Source organism: Aulostomus chinensis, chromosome 24, assembly GCF_037954235.1.
Source record: "Aulostomus chinensis isolate RoL2024-O1b breed Wild chromosome 24, RoL_Achi_v1.0, whole genome shotgun sequence".
In the NCBI taxonomy this organism is placed as follows: Eukaryota; Metazoa; Chordata; class Actinopteri; order Syngnathiformes; family Aulostomidae; genus Aulostomus; species Aulostomus chinensis.
Window position 1 is genome coordinate 5,920,108 of NC_141343.1, and position 20,657 is coordinate 5,940,764.

The 20,657-nt window shown below is 45.6% G+C and overlaps 1 protein-coding gene across 1 annotated transcript in view; it reads right to left on the reverse strand.

Moving 5' to 3' along the window:
- The window catches only part of LOC147238482 (transmembrane protein 151A), a 30,671-nt gene extending 10,317 nt beyond the window's left edge, over positions 1-20,354 (reverse strand). Inside the window, exons 1-3 of the mRNA XM_086197226.1 lie at positions 19,812-20,354; positions 5,668-6,009; positions 1,423-1,557 (exon numbers count right to left, since the gene is read on the reverse strand). Coding sequence (XP_086053352.1) covers positions 1,423-1,557; positions 5,668-6,009; positions 19,812-19,880 — 546 coding nt within the window. The 5' untranslated portion in view covers positions 19,881-20,354. The remainder of the gene's footprint in view (positions 1-1,422; positions 1,558-5,667; positions 6,010-19,811) is intronic.
- Between the last annotated feature and the right edge of the window lie 303 nt (positions 20,355-20,657).

Here is a 20,657-nt window from a genome sequence, read left to right on the forward strand (position 1 = left end):
CTCTCAATGATAAAGCTCCATCCTATCTGAAAGAACTCATTAGTCCCTCCTGTTCCACCAGAGCACTCCACTCCCAGAATGCAGGTCTGTTAGTGACTCCCAGTATCTCTAAAAACAGACTGGGAGGTAGAGCCTTCAGGTACCGGTTCCTCTACTGTGGAACCAGCTCTCTCCATGGGTCAGAGAGGCAGACACTTTAACTACGTTTAAGTCCAGGCTTAAGACTTTCCTGTATGACAGAGCTTTCAGTCAGGACTGGTTCAGGTAGCTCTGAACCATTGATAGATACGCTGCTATAGGCTTAGACTGCTGGGGGACACATCAGGTTACATGGAGCCCTTCCCTCCTCTCCTCTCCTCTCCTCTCCTCTCCTCTCCTCTCCTCTCCTCTCCTCTCCTTTCCCCCTCTCTCCTCCTCTCCTCCCCGCACATTTTTGGAACTGTCATTACCACTACTTGTTGCACTTTGTAGTTTGGCCTTGGTGTCTCGCAGTCTTTCTGTGTTTCCACAGATCCACCAGAGCTCCATCTCTCTGCTCCAACCGCCGCCTGCATCGCCCCCCCACCCCCCCTTTTTTAATCCCCTGCTGTTACACCGGCCTGCGCTCCCCTCCCATGAACCAGTCTACCATCCAGTCCCCCATCAAGCTGGCTTGCTCTCCCTGCCTCCCCTTCCATGAACCAGTCTACCATCCAGTCCCCCATCAAGCTGGCTTGCTCTCCCTGCCTCCCCTTCCATGAACCAGTCTACCATCCAGTCCCCCATCAAGCTGGCTTGCTCTCCCTGCCTCCCCTACCAGAAGCTTCCTTCTTCAGCTGTTATTAACATTTCCATGTTTCCCACATTTTGTGTTATAAACTGTTTTCTTGTCTGTAACAACATCTACTGCACGTCTGTCCGTCCTGGGTGAGGGATCCTCCTCTGTTGCTCACCCTGAGGTTTCTCAGATTTTTCCCTGTTAAAGGTTTTCTATGGAGTTTTCCTCAGTCGATGTGAGGGTCTAAGGGCAGAGGATGTTGTTATGATGCCATGTGAAGCCCTGGAGACAAACTGTTTGTGGAAACGGGCTCTACAAACAAAATTGCCTTGCCTTGCCATTGCCTTGCCCCACCTACCCCAGTGCCTGGTCTTGCAGTGTTTCACTAGTGGAGACAGACAGATTTGCGTAGCAGTTATTCTCAGTGTTTATAAGATCAGAAATAAATTTGTAGTTTAGCTTAAAGATTCAGAAGAGTGAGTAGGCTGGAGCTTGGGGTACTGAATGCACAAGAGGGGAGAAAAGTGTCCCCACTGGGTAAAACGTTCACTTTTGTTTCAGTGTTGAAGGTTGGCTAAGTAGTGGTTAGGATAATTCTACAGGAAAAAAATCAAAATACCCTACAACTTACTTAAGTAAATGTGTGTTATCTTCGTTCATCTCACCTGTGTAGTTGTATATGCATCTCCATTGCGGTATCTTGTCACCTGTCTGGTCCTCCTCACATAGTGGTAGCTGATTGCCTTCCACCAAATGCAGGGTGTGGCCTGCTGAAGTCTCTGCACACGCTCATACACTTCCTGTGTCAAATAATTGACAAATAATCAAATCAAATCATTGTCACATTGGAATACTATGTTGCCACGTGTGCTCATGTAAAAATTGTGCAGTAGTACATTTGGAGGCTGTCATTTGTGGTTCAATTGGACTGGGTTGTAGAGAGGCATTCCAAGTATTTCCATCCATTCATCCTCAACTGCTGAAACCGGAAGTGACAGGACCCAAGTGCAACACACGGAAAAATATGGAATGATTGGTAATGACTTTTATTGAAACGATGGCAACGGAATGGTGTCTTCTGTCTTCAGATTGCGGTGAATTAGGTTTTGGAGAATGCAGCAGGGTGTGGGGAAGGAAGGAGTTTACTTTAGTCACCGATGTGGAGGCGAGGAGCCCGTAGCCTGAAGAACCAGCTGATAGAGCGGAGGTGCCGATGAGGAGAGAGCCGTGGTCACGTTGGAGACAAGTGAGGGGATCGTAGCCAGTTGAGCAGTCTGAACATGGTCTGTATGACATGGAGACTGAGAAGTTCAGCTGTTTCCTTGGCAGAGAGAAGTTTTGGGAGGGAATGAAATGAACCATCTTGCTGAACGGATCTACAATGGTGAGAATGGTTGTGTTGTTTTGAGATAGGGGAAGACCGGTAACAAAATCCAAAGAGATGTGGGACCAGGGACGGTGAGGAATGGGAAGAGGGTGGAGATAACCAGCAGGGGCTTGATGGGATGGCTTGTGCTGGTTACAGATGGGACAGGCCTTTATGAACACTCTGACATTCTCTTCCACAGTGGGCCACCAAAAACGCCTCTGCAAGAACTCCTTAGTTCTCTGAACAACCGGATGACAAGTTAGCTTGGTGGAATGGGCCCACTGAAGCACCTCTGACCCGAAAGCAGGGACAACAAACAGACGGTCAGGAAGGCAAGCACTTGCTCCTCGATTCGCCAGGTGAGGGAGGCAACCAGGCAAGAGGAGGGCAGAATGGAGGCACACTCAGGGGAAGAATCATCCTTCTGGAACTGGCGAGACAAAGCGTCAGCCTTCGTGTTGCGGGAACCAGGGCAATATGAAAGGGTGAAGTTAAAGCGGGTGAAGAAGAGGGACCAGAAGGCTTGGCAGGGGTTAAGTCTCTTGGCTGTGCGGATGTACTCAAGGTTTTTATGATCTGTCATGACAAGGAATGGGGTCTTGGTCTCTTCAAGCCAGTGCCGCCATTCCTCCAGGGCTAGTTTGACTGCCAACTACTCACGTTTCCCAATGTCGTAATTATGCTCCGCAGGAGAAAAGCGACGAGAGGAAAAAAAAGCACAGGGGTGTAACTTCTGATCAGACGCTGATCGTTGAGACAAGACTGCCTCCACCCCTACGTTGGAGGCGTCCACCTCCACCACGAACTGTCTTTCAGGGTCGGGGACATTGAGGATAGGGGCGGAGGAGAAACTGGCCTTAAGAGACACAAAGGCTTGGTTAGCTGTTTGGGTCCAAGAGAAAGGAACTTGAGACGAGGTCAGGGCTGTGAGAGGAGCTGCCAGAGTGCTGTATCCTCTGATAAAGCGACCGTAAAAGTTGGCAAATCCCAGGAAGCACTGGACTGGTACCGGTGGGGAGCAGACAGGAGGTGAGCCGATGCCAAGCAGAAGAGTCGCAGCCAGGAGAGCAGACAGACGCCAGGAAAGCTGAGGCAGAATGCGTGGTCAGAGACGGATGACAGGTGAGTTTACCAGACGGCAGGCGAGAAGAGCAGGTCGGAGACTGGCGGGGTCGGCAACGGATGATCAGGCAGGAAAGGAACGCTGGAAAGTCTCGCACACTGCAGAAGAACAAGCTGGCAGAAAAGAGAGGGCGAGGGTGCCGAATATAATGTGGTGCAGGTGGTTGAGACTGATTGCAGTGGAGCAGAGCAAGGCAGGTGTGATTGGCTGGAGAGTGGGTGGTGCTCATGCTGAACTGTGACATATTCAATGTCTGTTTGCAGATGTACAGCTTCAGCAGGGAATCCCTCCACCTGATCTGGGGTCTGCCTGGGACACCTCCCTAGGGAGTTGTCCAGGTGACATCTTGACTGGATGCTGACAAAGCAGGGTTAGGGTTGACGAAGCATAGACTCTACTCTGAGTCTCTCATGCATGACTGAAATTCTCAGTTTACCCCGAAGCAACTACTTTTCTGAGGAAACACATTTCTGCTACTTGTCTTTGTGATCTCATTCTTCAGGCATGACTCAGATGTTGTGACTGGGTGGAAGTAGAACTGAAGACTGACTGATAGATTGAGAGCTTTGACTTCTGGTTCAGCTCTCTTTTTGTAACAACAGTATGGTAGAGCGAACATAAGACCCTTCCCGGTGCTCCTACTCTTTGGTCCATCTCATACTCCATAGTCCCCTCAGTCGAGAACGGGACCCTGAGATAACTGGAGTCCTTCAACTGGGGACAGGTCTCATTGCCTACTTGAAGAGGACCATCCAACATTTTCCTTCTGAGAACCATGGCCTCAGATTCAGAGCTGCTGATTCTCATCCCAGATGCTCCACACTGGACTGGGAACAGAGCCTGTGAACTGATCCAATTCCAGATATTGTGTAAAACAAATAATATAAAAGGGATTCACAAAATACTGGTTCTCAAGTGTAACCCACTGTGGGTCAACTGTTCCAAAAAATAAATAAACACTGAACATTATTACAAAGGCTGGGATCTCAACTGGGTTCAATTAAGGACCTGGTTCCATTTTTTTCAAAACCTGCAAATCAATAACGCTTAGGCGGATCAATACTGACATTGAATCCCATGTGTCCTATAATGTAATGTTCCACCTTGAGTAATGTCACGCCATTTGAATCCAATCACTGCTCCACATTTATAAACTGTCCACTTAAGTTATTCAGTACAGTTGAACTGCCAGTGAACCCTAACCTAAACTAAACTAAACTGACTATGACCAATCACCATCATCATCTGCTCAAGGAAGCAGAGCTGACCTGGTGATAACACAGAGACACAGAGAACCTAACGTAGCTCCCAGGCCAGACCGAACTCTCAACCTCCTGTGTTGTACTGAGGATCAGCATAGGCTTCTTCTTCTCTGCTCACCTCCACAGCAGAACCAGAGCCTGCGCTTCCTCTGATTGATTCTACAAATTCCTGCTGTGTGTCTGTCACACAGCAACCATGTGTGTATTTCAGCAGCGCTCAGAGTCGTGGCTCCCTGCCTGTGCCAGACCACTGCGTCTGTATAGAAGCTGGGACTGATTTGTACTGGTTGTGTTCTGAGCCTATACGAAATGTGTACTACTATTAAAGGTACTCCAACAGAGGCTGCAGCTGTTTGCTGATGCCACATATTTCTCCATCACACTGGATGAGAGAACTGATCAGAGATTCTGCCCACTTACTTATTTTCATATATTTACAGGATAATACAGTGTTTGATCAGTGATCAATACATCAATACATGTACATCTGTAATTGGTACCAAGTGGAACTTTTCACTGTGACATCAGAATTCACCAGACTGGCTCATCCAGTTAAACCAGTTCAGATTCACCAACATATTCCAGCAGATGTGTTTCATGCCTCCCTCTGATTGACTAATGTGTGGCCCCTCCCTCACTGACTCTGTCCAGCCAGTGGGCCCCCCTGTGGAACCCTTTCAGCCCTGCTGGAGATGAAGAGAGTTGCTATGCTTATCTAGTTTAACTTTGCTCATCATGGTGCTACTTGGAGTGCTTGTTTTTTCTGAGGTGGTACTTGATTGAAGCCACTGTTTTAGATATCTTAATTTAGATGTGTCTCACCACAGCATGTTTCAAAAATGGTGTAGGCAGTTAAGATAATGGCTGTTATGGAGATTCATGTATCCCTGATATCGGGGAAAGCATGATATGAGAATAGACAGGATAGTCAAAAGCCCCCAGGTCAGTGAATTAGCATGTGTTTTCCTCATGAAATGTGAAAATGTCAGACTAAATCAAATGAAAAGAATTTTTCTTTGCAGGCATTTAATGCAGAATCTCAGACTGAAAGTAACTTATCTTCTGCAGGACCAAACTGCAGCTGTAGACTCTTGGGTTTTGGAGACATTAGGCCCTCTTCAACATTGATAAATCCTGTGCAAGATTTGATTCATACCTGGAATTCAGCATGTGCCAGCATTGCTGTCTTTGAGAAGCAGTGCCAACACTCCACCAGGTAAACCACGTACAGCATGGCCAGGAAGGCTAGGGGTATGTAGACATAACCACTCGAGCATGGACTCTCCAAGTGCAGGATGTCATTATAGTAGGCTGCAGAGGTGGCATCATCATCAGGAGCACTGAGATGGATGGAAGAAGACCCCAGGACAGGGACACGACACAGAGCGCACCAGATGAGTGTGGCAAAGCAGCCGTACATGAGGAGGGTCAAGAGGAGGCACTTCCAGTGGGACTCCCGACACAGAGAGGAGGCCAGAGACTGTTGGACTGGCCGTTGCTACAGAGATGAGAAGAAGAGAGGTCTATTAGTGCTTGTTATTGTGCAGATGCACACTGTATAAGGCCACATATCAGTGAATTTTGTGATATTGTATATTTTATCTTCCCTTTTTTAGTTAGTTCTTAATCTTCCAAACATGTTTTAATATGTTGAATTTTTTTGAACAATGACAACATAATTTTTTATTTAGCATAGATTTCGTCATTGCAGTGGTTAGCGCTGTTGCCTCACAGCAAGAAGATTGCAGGTTCTAGTCCCGACTCTTGTATTCTCTCCGGTACTCCGGCTTCTTCCCACCGTCCAAAGACATGCAATTGTGGACGAGGCTGATTGATACTCTAAATTGACCGTAGGTATGAATGTTAGTGTGAATGGTTGTTTGTCTATATATGTTGGTCCTGCGATGGACTGGCGACCTGTCCAGGGTGAACCCCGCCTCTCGCCCGTAGATGCTGGGATAGGCTCCACCCCCCCGCGACCCTTAAAAGGAATAAGTGGAAGAAAATGAAAAAGATTTCCTCATTTGATAAAAGCACTGCAACCCCAGATATAAATGTACTTGTCTTAAACCATGACAGGAGTAACTTCCACCCTCAAGGCACAAACGCAGAGCAAGCATCTGATGCATGCGTTTTGATGTGCATTTAAGTCTCATTATGTAGACTATTGCTTAGCTGCAGTGACTCCATAGCAACAAAAAAATATTTCAGTGATATTTATTATTGTACAATTAGGAATTCAGCTGTGCTTCAAAATTTATTTTGCATCGTGTGATATATCTATAGCTATATCTCATGTGATATATCTTGGACTGAGTCACACATTGGGGAATTGGGTCCTGGACTTCCTGACCAACAGACATCAGACCACAACACCGTCTCCTCTTCCATCACCCTCAGCACCAGCTCGTCACAGGGCTGTGTGTTGAGCCCACTCCTGTTCATTCTGCTGACATACGACTGTTCAACAAGACACTCCAGCTGCCACATAGTCAAGTTTGAATCACCAACAACAATGAGTCCGAATACAGAGAGGAGGTGGAACACCTGGGGCAGAACAAACAACCTCTGCATCAACATGGAGAAGACTAAGGAGATGGAGGTGGACTTTAAGAAGGACAAGCACCCTCCCCCTCCCCTGCACATTGGTGGCGCAGCAGTGGAAGTGATGTCCAGCTACAAGTACCTGGGTATGCACATTTCCAATGACCTCACCTGGAGTGCAAACACTTCCCGTCTGGTCAGGAAGGCCCACCAGCGTCTCTACTTCCTCAGGAAGCTGCGGAGAGCTGGACTGGGGAGCTCCGTTCTGAGGAACTTCTACTGCTGTGTGGTGGAAAGCGTCCTCTGCACCTACATCACCGTGTGGCATGGCAGCTACACGGCTGCAGAAAAGAAGGCTCTGCAGAGGGTGGTTAAGAAGCAGTCTTCCCTCCATCTCGGACCTCCACACCTCACGATGCAAGGGGAGGGCCCTCCACATCATGAAGGACTCCACCCATCCTGCTCACAGTCTGTTTCTGCCTCTTCCATCTGGCAGGCGGTTGAGGAGCATCCAGAGCAGCACCACCAGGCTCAGGAACAGTTTCTTTCCTGCAGCTGTCAGACTGTTGAACTTGAACCGTGCTCTGTAGTCTCCCACCATCTTCCATCTCTCATTGCAATATCCACTATGTCTACACCACTATGTATACACCATGTCAGTGTGTGTGTGAGTGTGTGTGTGTGTGTGTGTGTGTGTGTATACCCCTCCATTAGTACAATATCTCCCACCCTCAACAACACTGTTTACACTGTGCAGACTGTTTAGATTTCATTTTGGTATTTCATTTCTACAGAGATATGTACATACCTTATTCTGTTACTTTATTTCATTTTATTTATTCTATCTTTATCTTACTAATTACCTAGGCTTATACTGGGACCTGAGTCCTAATTTTGTACCACTAACATGGAAATGTGAAATGGTATGACAAAAAAAAAATCCTTCAATCCTATCCTTAAATATCCCTGGGGAAGTTTAGGAAACAAACTTATGTTCAGTGAGGCAAACTGGAGCACATATAAGCAAAGGCACTGAGCCACAGCTCAACAAGTGTTCACAGGATGGCGACCACACCAACTCTGAAACTTCTGATGGGAAGGATCCTGCCCTAGCCGAAACCTTTAACCCGATTACTGCTAACATCATATTAGTGATTGAAGGGAACCTTAGCCCCTTGGCCGTGACTCTTCAAAAACTAGCTGCTGAGTTCCAGTTCACCTGCAGGAAGGTAGAAAAAGTGGAGGTTAAACCGCTTGCATGGGGAGCACCTGTTTGAGTTGTTACAAGACTTTTTTTTCGTCTGCAATGGTTTTTGCTCTGCTGTAAGTTTGAGAGTTGCTTATGTGATGAACAGTCCCTGTCATTTTGGGGAATGACCCTCTGTCTATTTTAGGGTCCTCTCAGGGTACATACTGTCAAACAAACGCTTCTCACATCTACACCATACATCCCACAGCTTTAACAAACACACCACTGCACTCCTGACAAAAATCCCGACAAAAATATGGTATTATGTGTCCCACTTGACCAACGTATGCCGACTTCTTCTTCTTTTGCACACTCCAATCCTGGTGCTCCTCCTCTCTCTCCACTCTAGCACAGATCAAAGACAGAGCAGTGGGGGAGGGGTTCTTAAAGGGCCAGCTCTCAGCTCTGATCTCACTCTAGCACAGATCAGAGACAGAGCAGTGGGGGAGGGGTTCTTAAAGGGCCAGCTCTCAGCTCGGCTCTCACTCTAGCACAGATCAGAGACAGAGCAGTGGGGAGGGGTTCTTAAAGGGCCAGCTCTCAGCTCTGCTCTCACTCTAGCACAGATCAGAGACAGAGCAGTGGGGGAGGGGTTCTTAAAGGGCCAGCTCTCAGCTCTGCTCTCCACTCTAGCACAGATCAAAGACAGAGCAGTGGGGAGGGGTTCTTAAAGGGCCAGCTCTCAGCTCTGCTCTCACTCTAGCACAGATCAGAGACAGAGCAGTGGGGAGGGGTTCTTAAAGGGCCAGCTCTCAGCTCTGCTCTCACTCTCTGATCAGACTCAGGCTTCTAACTCCTAAACTACAAGGCCCAGGGATTTGACCAAGACACCCTTGGATTCAGGCCAGTGTCAAGGATGCGGCCACAGGCCGCGAGGGGGCTCAGGCCCTAACAACGCTGCTTGCAGCTTTAATTAGGGCCTGAGCCTGAAGGTACTTCAGGCGAAGACCCTATGGTGTTTGCTCATTTTATATATAGTTGCTGTTACCTTTGTTTATGTATTTTTCCTGTTTAGCTCAGGCCATTTGAATGTGTACAACTAGAATTTTGTGTTGCAGTATTTTCCACCCCTTTAATTTTATTGGATTTGTTTGTCATATATGTGTAACTTGTATAATGTGCAGGAAGGACCACCCTTGGACTAGGGTTGAAGTGCTGCCTCTCATCATTAAGTAGGACCAGGTCTGTTTTTTTAAGGGTCTGAGCTCCTGTGATAAAAACAGGAGACTCCTTCATGTAAGCCAGCTCATCCAGGTTAATAAGTAACCCAGTCTGGTTATTTCATTTGATGCTGAAAATGCCTTTGATTGGGTTAATGATTATAATTGTTTCATGTTCTGGACAAATTTGGTCTGGCTGATCATTGCATTAACTGAAACCCTTCACCAACTTAAACTAGTTAAGGTCCTGTACAACAAGCCAGCTGCAGCAGTTCTAAGAGAGCCTGATACAATTCTTTTTCTTCACTGTGTGCAGGTTGACCCCCTTGACCCCTTGTTTTTTATATTACTGTTGAGGCAACTGCCTACAAGTTTATTAATATTCTTGAGGGCCGGTTGAGCTCTATAATCTGCAGCAAAAGGAAGCCGTGCTTGAAGATGGCAAAACGTCTGATGGCTTGTGCTGATGGTGTTTAGACATTCCCTATCTGAGGTTCTATCAAGTTGTAGTTCATTTGCTCGTGATAGCAGACTGGTTTTCACCTGATGCAGTCTCAGTTCGGGTCCTTACCGTCTGAGTGCCCTTCAATTTATTGGCCGGCTGTATATCTGAAGTGGTTAAAAAAAAACCTTGCTCCAATCCTTTCACTTTATGCACTTTCATAGCTTGGAGGTCCATGTGCACAGTTTAGGCCATGCTCAATTGACTTCTCCATTAATAATATCTTTAACATTCAAGATTTTCTGCTGGGCAGACAGGGAATTTAGAACTTGGAACACATGTAGGCTTACCAAATTAGAGGCCTGTTTGATAGCCAGGCTTTGCTCTTGTGATGCCATAAACATGCCCTCATACCTGTGGTGGTAGGCCCAGATTGAGGTGATCGTCCAGTGGAGGAGTGACCGGAAAGGAGGCTTCAAACTCAAATACCAAAGCTTATATTCTAGTTTATTCAGGCATGAGAGAAGTTACAACCCACTCATGGAGCATCAGAAGTTCTCTGTTTTTTCTGAGAAACTGTCAGGTATTTATACATCTCTTCACATTCACTGGGGAGGGGGCATGCAGGTTGGGGTCAAACACAGGTCATGACCAAAAGTTGAAAAGAGTTCCTGGCCATTTGTGAGGTGGCGAGTCAAGTTGGAGCCAAATGGTTCCAGTCTCTAGAACCAGCAGAGACAACCATCAATCTGTCACCCAGAAGCCACAAAATCAGGTTTTTAGACTTCTACAGCCAGACTGTATGGTAGACATGTTGACACCTGTGGTTTGTCCTTCCACATCCATTTATAAAGTCAGCATATAAACATCCTTCCTGACCTTTTATGGAGAAGCACAGAAACTAACAGGTCTAAAATAGTTAAAGCGGGTTATAGATTTCTTATGAACTACCAGTTACCAGTAGCTCATTACTTGGTAACTCACGTCTAAAGAAAAGAAAAAGAAAAGAATACATAAACATAATCAAGGAAATGCATAACCAAATAAGGAAAAAAAGCAAGCTTCTATATACCTTTACCAGTAGTGCTCGCATATGTTATAAAATGCTCATTCGAAATTTTTGTATAATTGATGCCACACACAACCTCACACCTTTGCCAATAGGGTTAGTCTGTGTTAGTGTTGGCACTGTCATGGTTATTTTGACTTTTTGTGCATTTGATGACTAAAATGTGACCTATGAAACCTGCAAGCATTATAGGCTAATTACGCGCGACATATTTCATTGGCCAATGACTGCACTGCACAGGTATATGCACCAGGCGGATATAGCAAGTTGCAGGCCAATTCAAAATTTACCAATTTTCTAGTACAACATTGTTTGTTTTTTTTAATTTTCTTGTAATTCATTTTTGTTTATATGGCCTGTTTGTCTTAAGGATGGGAAAGAAATTTGAATGCGATGCCCAACAATGTCTTTATCTGCATTATTTTTGAAACATTTTATACTTGAGCTACTGTTTTTGATTGAGGACTGTTGAAGAAGGGCTTGAATACTAGATTAATTTTAAATCAATGAAGTATTACTGTGTTTGGCTTGGCCAACCTGTGTGTATGTGCAACATTTGTACCGTTCCACCTTAGTTTCTGTTTCTTACAGTTGTTCTAGACTGGGAACAAATAAAGTTATGAACATTAATGTATTGAAATTGTGAGGGTCAGGGATTTCCGATAACTTTAATTTGGGAGTCCAGAGCTTAAAATGTAGGAAAAGTTGCATTGGAGAAACCCTGTGATATTCCTCTTGAAGACAATGGGGAATATAATTTGTATAAACACATCCTTCACAATACTGACAACTAAAAAGGAATTCAAGGCATGCAGACCACCACCAGGATATCTATAATTTATGAATTAAAATCCCTGGATCTGCCCCAAAATTGAATGTTTTCTTACATGACTAATGATCTACCCCCAGAATTTCATTCATATATACCTGGTAAAAGGTTGCAATGTTTGTATGTTGACAAATGGTTATGAAAATACATCCCCCTTGGTGGTAATGAGTAATTAGTGTAAAGTTAGTACAAAATCTGTTGAAGACTGTGAAGAATTTGATACACCTTGTGACCCCCGAGTAAATTGTTAATGGGAACAAACTTCCGGTTTTGTAAACAGTGTCATATTTCTGGCCAAGTGTGTAAGCTGTGGTCTTGACCAAAATGAATGCATTACACTACCCATCATGGGGATAAGTGCTGCATTATCACACACACACACACACATACACACATACTGTTAATGCCTCTCTCTTTCTCTCTGTAAGTGCACACATCGACACAGTCTCACTTGTACTGTGGGGACATCATATTACTGGGCACTCAAACACACATGCATTAGATCCACGGACATAGATGGCCTAATGTGCCCCTCTTCACTCCCTCACCATCTCTATCCACCCATTCGGCAACATGCATATTCTCAGCCTTGTCAGGCCGCCAGTTGAGACTATGTGAATAATTTAGATGTGAGCGATGATTCGAGACTGTTCCAGGGCTAACTGACTCCACTCCAACATCAGCGACATATCATTGCTGTTGCAAAGTCAGTGTGTGTGTGTGTGTGTGTGTGTATGTGTGTGTGTGTGTGTGTATGTGTAAGCATGACGAAGACATCTTGGAACAAAAGCAGGAATTTGACATGCATGAGCCTCCACCATGTGTTTGTGCGACATGTGGTAACAAAGCAGATGACCGGAAGCATTATGAGATGACACCGGTGTCCTCTCCACCTGTCCTGTCAGCAGTCCCTCCCTCCCACCCTCGCTCCATACTCCAACTCAGGAGCCATCCTCTCCATTTCTGTCTTTCACTGTTCAGCACAATTCTTCTTCCCCTAGTATATTTGGCTGGCTTCTACACACACTCAAACTGAAGCGCTCACACAGTTTGCTTTGAACATGAAGGGCATACAGAGCGAGGTAAAGGGAAGGACATCTACACTGCATCATCACATGTTGTCTTTGCAAAAGCTTCATAAAAACATCAAACTTCACAATTCCAAAAACACAATAAAAAGCTTTAAGGATCAGCGGTTCAGGTACAATTGGATATTCTTTCCTCCAGTGTGTGCTTTTTCTCTTCAGCCTTTTCCTTATGTAATCATTTTGCTCCTTTCCCGAATCTTCCCTCCCACCTCCTAAGCATTTACTCTCATCCCGTCCTCAGTGTTTCCTTTGCCCTCATCCCCCCTTCATCTGCTCTGTAACATCCTGTCCATCTCTAAGTGGATTGATTGGACTAAAAGTGTTCTGTAAGGAGTTGGGGGTGATAGAAAGAGAAATGATCATAAACTTTTCTTTTCATGAATGCAAGCGTGAGGGGAAAGAGAGAGAGAGAGAGAGAGAAAGAAAGAGGTGACACTGTCTCCACTGCCAGCCCCATCCATCGCTCTTAGTTTGTCTTACAGGCTCACAGTAGCCATTTTGATCATCACATTGTACTCTGTCAACCTTGAGCAGTTGAACACAGTATTAAATTTTGAGCAAGATGTTTACTTATTTTTGGGATAATCAACATCTTTCATTCCTCTTTAATTAAATTCATATTCTCAATATCAACAGAAGCCCCCCAAATATCGTCGTCGTCCTCTACTTATCCAGTTGTTCTGGGTTGCGGGCCCCCAAAAACATTAAAAAAATGTTGCTTTTAATTTGGCTCTATTAATCAACAGAGCATTCATCTATTTGTATTTGGTATTGTGTTGTCAGACATGTCTTCTTCAAGTAAATACTGGTGAATCTGGTGAAAAAAATGTGATATGTATCTATAGATATGTAACTAGATAATAAACCAATGTTGCCTTGCTGTGCAGCCAGCTTCGCGTTGCAATGTTTCAAGGGTGGTCATGTTTCAAGGATTCAAGGATCTTTATTGTCATACCACACACAGTTCCATGTTGGTGGTACGAAAATTGAACTCAGTTCCCGGGATAGCAAGAGACAGCATAATAAGAGAGTAGAGAACAGAAAAACAGAAAAGGTATTTACAGAGGGATATATATATATATATATACACATATACACACATATATATATGTATATGAATTTGAATATATAAATAAATAAGACAAGAATGTATATGTACAAGTTCAAGTTGAGGGATATTGCACTTAAGAGGATGAGGAACGAGATGTTGCAATGAGACATGGAAGATGGTGGGAGACTACAGAGCACGGCTTGAGTTCAGCAGTCTGACAGCTGCAGGGAAGAAACTGTTCCTGAGCCTGGTGGTGTTGCTCTGGATGCTCCTCAACTGCCTGCCAGAGGGGAGAGGACGAAACAGACTGTGGGCGGGATGGGTGGTGTCCTTCATGATGTGGAGGACCCTCCCCTTGCATCGTGAGGTGTGGAGGTCCGAGATGGAGGAAGACGGCTCCCCACAGTTCTCTGTGCAGCCTCGATCACCCTCTGCAGAGCCTTCTACTCTGCAGCCGTGTAGCTGCCATGCCACATGGTGATGCAAGTGCAAAGGACGCTCTCTCTCATTTTGGAATACATGAAGCTTTTACCTTTATTTCCCATTACTTCAATGAGAAGTAACGGGAATTGACAGAAATATAAGCAAACTAATTAAATCAACAGGAAGAGATGCAATTTTATATTTATCTCATTCTCAGTGGATATATGTATATATAGGCCTCCCGCCTCCACTGTAAACAGTGATGGCAAGGTGCCACCTTCCTTCCCCGAGGCGCTGGACAGTTTGCCAGAACCTTTTCGGAGCCAACCGATAGTCATTCACCATTGCCTCACCGAACTCCTCCCACGCCCGAGTTTTTGCCTTGGTGACCGCCATGTCTGCACGCCGCTTGGCCTGTCGGTACCAGTCGGCTGCCTCTGGAGACCTGCAATCCAACCATTCCCTGTAAGCCTCCTTCTTCAGCCTGACGGCTCCCCTCAGCTATAGTCGCTGAAGGCAGTTAAGCAACTCTGCAGTAGCTGAGCTCCGGGGGTGGATGAGATCCTCCCTGGGCATCTCAAGGCTCTGGATGTTGTGGGACTGTCTTGGTTGACACGTCTCTGCAAAATTGCTTGGACATCGGGGGCGGTGCCTTTGGAGTGGCAGACTGGGGTGGTGGTCCCCATCTTTAAGAAAGGGGACCAGAGGTTGTGTTCCAACTATTGGGGGATCAGAACTCCTCAGCCTCCCTGGAAAGGTCTACGCCAGGGTACTGGAGAGGAGGGTCAGGGCGATAGTCGAACCTCAGATTGAGGAGGAGCAGTGTGGTTTTCGTCCTGGCTGTGGAACCATGGATCAGCTCTTCACCCTCGCTAGGGTGCTGGGGGGGCCATGGGAGTTTGCCCAACCAGTCCACGTGTGCTTTGTGGATCTGTAGAAGGCTTATGACCATGTTCCCAGGAGCACCCTATGGGGGGTACTCTGGGAGTATGGGGTGGATGGCCCCTTACAAAGGGCCGTTCAGTCTGTCTACTGGAGGAGTGAGAGTCTGGTTCACGTTGTTGGCAGTAAGTCAGACTTGTTCCCGGTGAGGGTTGGACTCCGCCAAGGCTGCCCTTTGTCACCGGTTCTGTTCATATCTTTTATGGACATAATTCCTAGGTGCAGCCGGGTGGTGGAGGGGGTCGAGTTTGGTGGCGGGAGGACATCGTCTCTGCTTTATGCAGATGATGTTGTCCTCTTAGCTCCATCACGCCACGACCTCCAGCTCTTGCTGGGACAGTTCGCAGCTGAATGTGAAGCGGCTGGGATGAGAATCAGCACCTCCAAATCTGAGGCCATGGTCCTCAGACCGAAAAGGGTGGTTTGTTCACTCCAGGTCGGGGGGGAGGTCCTGCTTCAGGTGGAGGAGTTTAAGTATCTCTGGGTCTTGTCCACGAGTGAGGTTGACAGGTGGATTGGGGCGGGATCTGCAGCGATGCAGTTGCTAAACCAGTTGTGGGAGATATATAGATATATCTATATATCTCCTTGTATCAAAGTGCCGCTCTTCTTCCCTCTCCAACTCCGCTTGCACTAATTCAGCTGGTTAGTTGTGTCTGGACCAGCTATAATTAGCAATCCCAGCTAGTGGGTAGCAAATGAAGTGAGTGCTGGAAAATGCTGTTGCTGCTAGAAATGACACAACATTTTCGACGGTGAACTGTAGTTCACCGTCGAAAATGTTGTGTCATTTCAACACAATTGTAAGTTGAATTGGAATATTAGTCTTTACTACTCACTGATTACTGCCAAAACACATAAGCCATTTGCACTTGCTGAGTTAGGGTAAGAAATACCCCAACAATCACCTGATATACTTAAAATATGAATTGTGTAAACAACATATTCAAATGTCATGCTGAATATGAAATTATGTTTGGAGTAGAGTGACACATCTGATATATTGCAGTGATGTTTTTACATGTACTTTTCAACTTTGAAGACCAGAAAAATTCTGGTTTTCTTGCTTAGAATTCAAATACTTTATTATGGCCTAAAAAATCACCGCCTCCAAGAAGAGCTGGTCACATTTCACTTTATAGGGAAGAACCAGCTATTGATGGCTTCTCTGAGTATGTCTTTGTTCATGACATCGTTGTTTAGCAGATGATGTCATGAATTTTTTAATAAACCTTCAATGAAGCAACAACAGAACAACAAGAACTTTTCTGTTACGGTTAAATGTTGTCCTCTACTAAAGAGGGTTTCACTGACCACAGAATTTAGATGTTAAAATGTAGAATAAAGTGCATTGTCTACTTTGCTTAGTGCCTCTTTAACACAACAAACAATTTGGCAAAATACTTATGTGGGAATCTTTTTAGAACACCATTGTTTTTGGCACGGTGGTGCAGTGGTTAGCACTCTCATCTCACAGCAAGAAGGTTCCAGGTTCTAGTCCCGTCTCTTGGGTTCTCTCCGGGTACTCTGGCTTCCTCCCACAGTCCAAAGACATGCAAATGGGGACTAGGCTAATTGGATACTCTAAATTGACCGTAGGTGTGGCTGGGAGAGCCAATGGTTGTCTGTCTATATGTGTTGGCCCTGCCATGGACTGGTGACCCATCCAGGGGGAAGGCTGCTGGGATAGGCTCCACCCCCCCACCCTTAACAGGAGAAGAGGGAGAACATGGAGGGATGGATGTTTTCAGCAAATAATAATGTCTCCATTTATAGCCAGTGTATCAGTAAAATATTGCAGTATATTAGTTTCTCGGGTTTTGCTTCCTTTTCAAGGATTTTAGAGCTTTAAGAGAGAAGAAAATTGATTGAATATCAATTAATCGATAAAAAAAATTGCTAACTCTTTTCATAATCCGCCCACACCAGCAACATCATTGTTAAGTTTCAGATGACACAACAGTGGTGGGGCTGATCATGGGGGTGAGACTGCCTACAGGGATGAGGTCCTGCAGCTGTGGAGCAGTGGGTTAGGGTTAGTAAGGGTTAGGGTTAACCCTTGGAGGTAGTCTGACATACTGCATCACAGTGTGGTTCTCCAACTGCATGGAGGCAGAACGGAAGAGGCTCCAACGAGTGGTCAAGACAGCGCAGAGGACCATCGGCTGCCCCCTCCCCTCCTTGGAGGACATCTCCACATCCCGCTACCTCAGAAGAGCCGAGGCAATCGCAGGCGACAGCACCCACCCGCCCACCACCTCTTTGACCTGCTGCCCTCTGGCAGGCGCTGTCGGTCCATCAGGACCATAACCAACAGACTCAGAGACAGTGTCTTCCCACAAGCCATCACTGCACTGAACTAAAAATAACACAGATACTCATTCCTCACCGCCGCTCCTGTACATAAAACACTCATGCCTTACTTTTGCTATTTGCACCATACAAATTAAATTTAAACTATTTATCTACATCTCTTGTTGTATAGTATTTTCTTTACCTTTTATAATATTTCTTTTTACTTATACAGTATTTTTAACTTATTTGCCTATGTTCCTATTAGGCCTGGGTGACATATCGATTTTATCGATTAATTCGAGTTTTTTGTCGTGGGAGATTTAAAAAAATAAAAATTTGAGCTTTTTACTCCTCTTGCTATGGCACACCTTTTGACCCCCACGAGCTTCCATAGATTTCCCCCTCACCCCTTGTTTTCTGCACACGCATATCAGCAACATGGATAATGAGAGACAGAAGTTTGTTTCTAAGAAAGCAGTAGAAGAAGACTAGGGAGCGGACGTTGGCGAGAAAATTGTGCTTGGCACCACCGGTTTATACAGTGTCGTGTTTAGCCTGGCTCTGATGCCGGCTCGTTTGCCCCGCTTCTGGCATGTTTCGCCGCGCAGATGTTGCCTCCTGTCTGTTCTTTCTCGCCAGCTTTTCGTCAGTGGTTTGGAACAGGTTTGGGTTTGCAGCGATAGGGTTAGGGTTGGGTTAGGGTTTAACAAGTGACAGTGCACTGCAAAGTTTGTCTGAAGCCAATCGCGACGAAAGGCAGCAGCACAACGAACTCGTTTCCGCATCTAAAACAAAGGCATCCAGCCGAGTGGGAGAAATGGCACTCTTTGCAAAGGAAACAAGACCGCTATAACCAACAAAAACTCCCTCTAAAAAACATCTTACTGTGGTTAGGGTTAGACATTTGATCAACTAAATGTTCCCTTGTGAAAGTGATTTGCAGATATATCAATACTGAAAAGGAGTAACCGCCTGATCATGACACTCGTCCATCTCCCTTACAAATGATAATTTTTTTCTTGCTCGCTGTACATGTGCACTTTGATATATTCAAACCCAACTTTTTGATCAAAAAGAGAATATCTATATTTGAGAGTTATGGCAGTATTGAACAGACACTCACTAAATTTGTTGCACTCATTGCACCATCTGCACAATACAGACAGGAGTTTTAGAAGCGCATGAAAAGTGTCATAGGGTTAGCATTCAGTCTAAAAACCATTGCTAATTGTAGGGTTTCTAATTAGGTGTTAATGTTACACCTCATCGCCATTCTGCAACTCCAAACATATCTCTGCATGCAACGTGTCACTGAAACTGTGTCTGGATGCCTCCATGTGAAAATCGGTCAGTGGTATAAATCCTTTCTACAAACTACACACTACATATGTTAAGATATTTATGAAAAACTGCATTGTGGTGAGAAAACAGCCAACCAATATCCTGACTTCTCCATGCTTATTTCTTCCTGGCAACTTTCTACAATATCTAATTTTCTAGATCCTACTTTCCAGATGATGTGTTCAAATGCTTCCTGGAGTGCTGAAGTAGAGGAGCTGTTTAGGAGTAGGTGGAGTGTGTTGAAGGCTGATGCTGACACTGGTGCACTCTTGCACACCAAGGTTCCAGGCCTCATATATAAACATTAAAAGAAGAGGTAAATTAGTAAGTATTGACTTTAATTATACAGAAAGTGGTGTGCACAGTGTGTTAGTAAGAAACAGCTGAGTGATTGTAGTTAATATGAATACCACTGCTTATGTTTTTCTTCTTACTAAACTGTGAAACTGATTGAAAGGGATAACTCTTTACCTCTCCTCTCACATCAGCAGTGTGATTTTGGCTTCACAGGCCGGGTAAAATTGTGATGTCATCCCCTGGTGGTGCTTGATATTCTGTGCTATCGTACACAGAAAACTAGCACATTGTAAAATGTTGTCAGACAAATGTAACATGAACAGTGTGGTATTAAGAAAACGCTTTGCTCCTTGATAAAGATGAGGTCCTGCTCTGTGTCCTTGGTCTACACAATGAGCGAACTCGAGAGAAAACGTGACTCTTTCACCAGACTCGTAGCATCAGGAGACGAGTCTTCAGTACATGGAGCCTAGAAATGATTTTTGGGGAACTCCCAGCAGTCATGACGTCAAATTTGCGCAACTCCGCGCTATCGTTAATGGTTAGTATTTAATCGGAAAATGCCCTTACCTGCTCCCGTCCGGACCCTTCCTCCAAAATGGGCTCTTCTGCGGTGGCCGTCTCCTCCTCCGTCTGCATTTTTCCTCTTGCCACTCCTTCCTTGCTTAGATGCGGGCACAGACAGCTCCCACTCCGGTAACGTCCGAAGCCAGGGACCACCCCGGTGGAGCAGTGAGCTCGGTCACCCCATCCGCTGCAAGTCGGGATCCAATTTCACGATGGCGGGGCCTGCGGCAAATAAGCATCGTCTTCTCCGTCTGTGGGGGTTCCTTCTAGCTTCTTCCGTCCCTCCTCAGTGCGTCACCTTCACTTGTTCCATCATTCATCGTTCAATAACTGCAAAATGCGACCTAACATCCTCGGTCAAACCGTCCCCTCTGCACCGTGGTGATGCTGAGGCTGATCATGGGCTGTGCGCGCGCATGTGAGGCGCGCGTGTCCTAGGCTACTGCTCGCGTGAACAACCGGTGTCGAGGGGGCACACCGGAGAGGGAACTGAAATACAGGGATGACAGCCAGTTATTACTCAGCTGTGGTTGGCGATTCTGCCGGATGGGCTGGTGTTCTCCGGTCACCAACACACCACACCTCTTTACCTGAGAGCACGCGCATGCGCGAGACTTTGCATGCGTGCACGCTCTCACATGTCGAGGCACGCACCTGACTGTACGAATGAAACGGGCACGGATCATAGTCGACGAGATAACACACACACACACACACACACACACACACACACACACACACACACACGACATGTAAAAAGACAAATGGATGAGAATAGATTCATTTTTTTAGAATAAAAGAGGCATTTATGATGAAGTGTAGTTGAAGATTGGTGGTGTAAATTTTTTG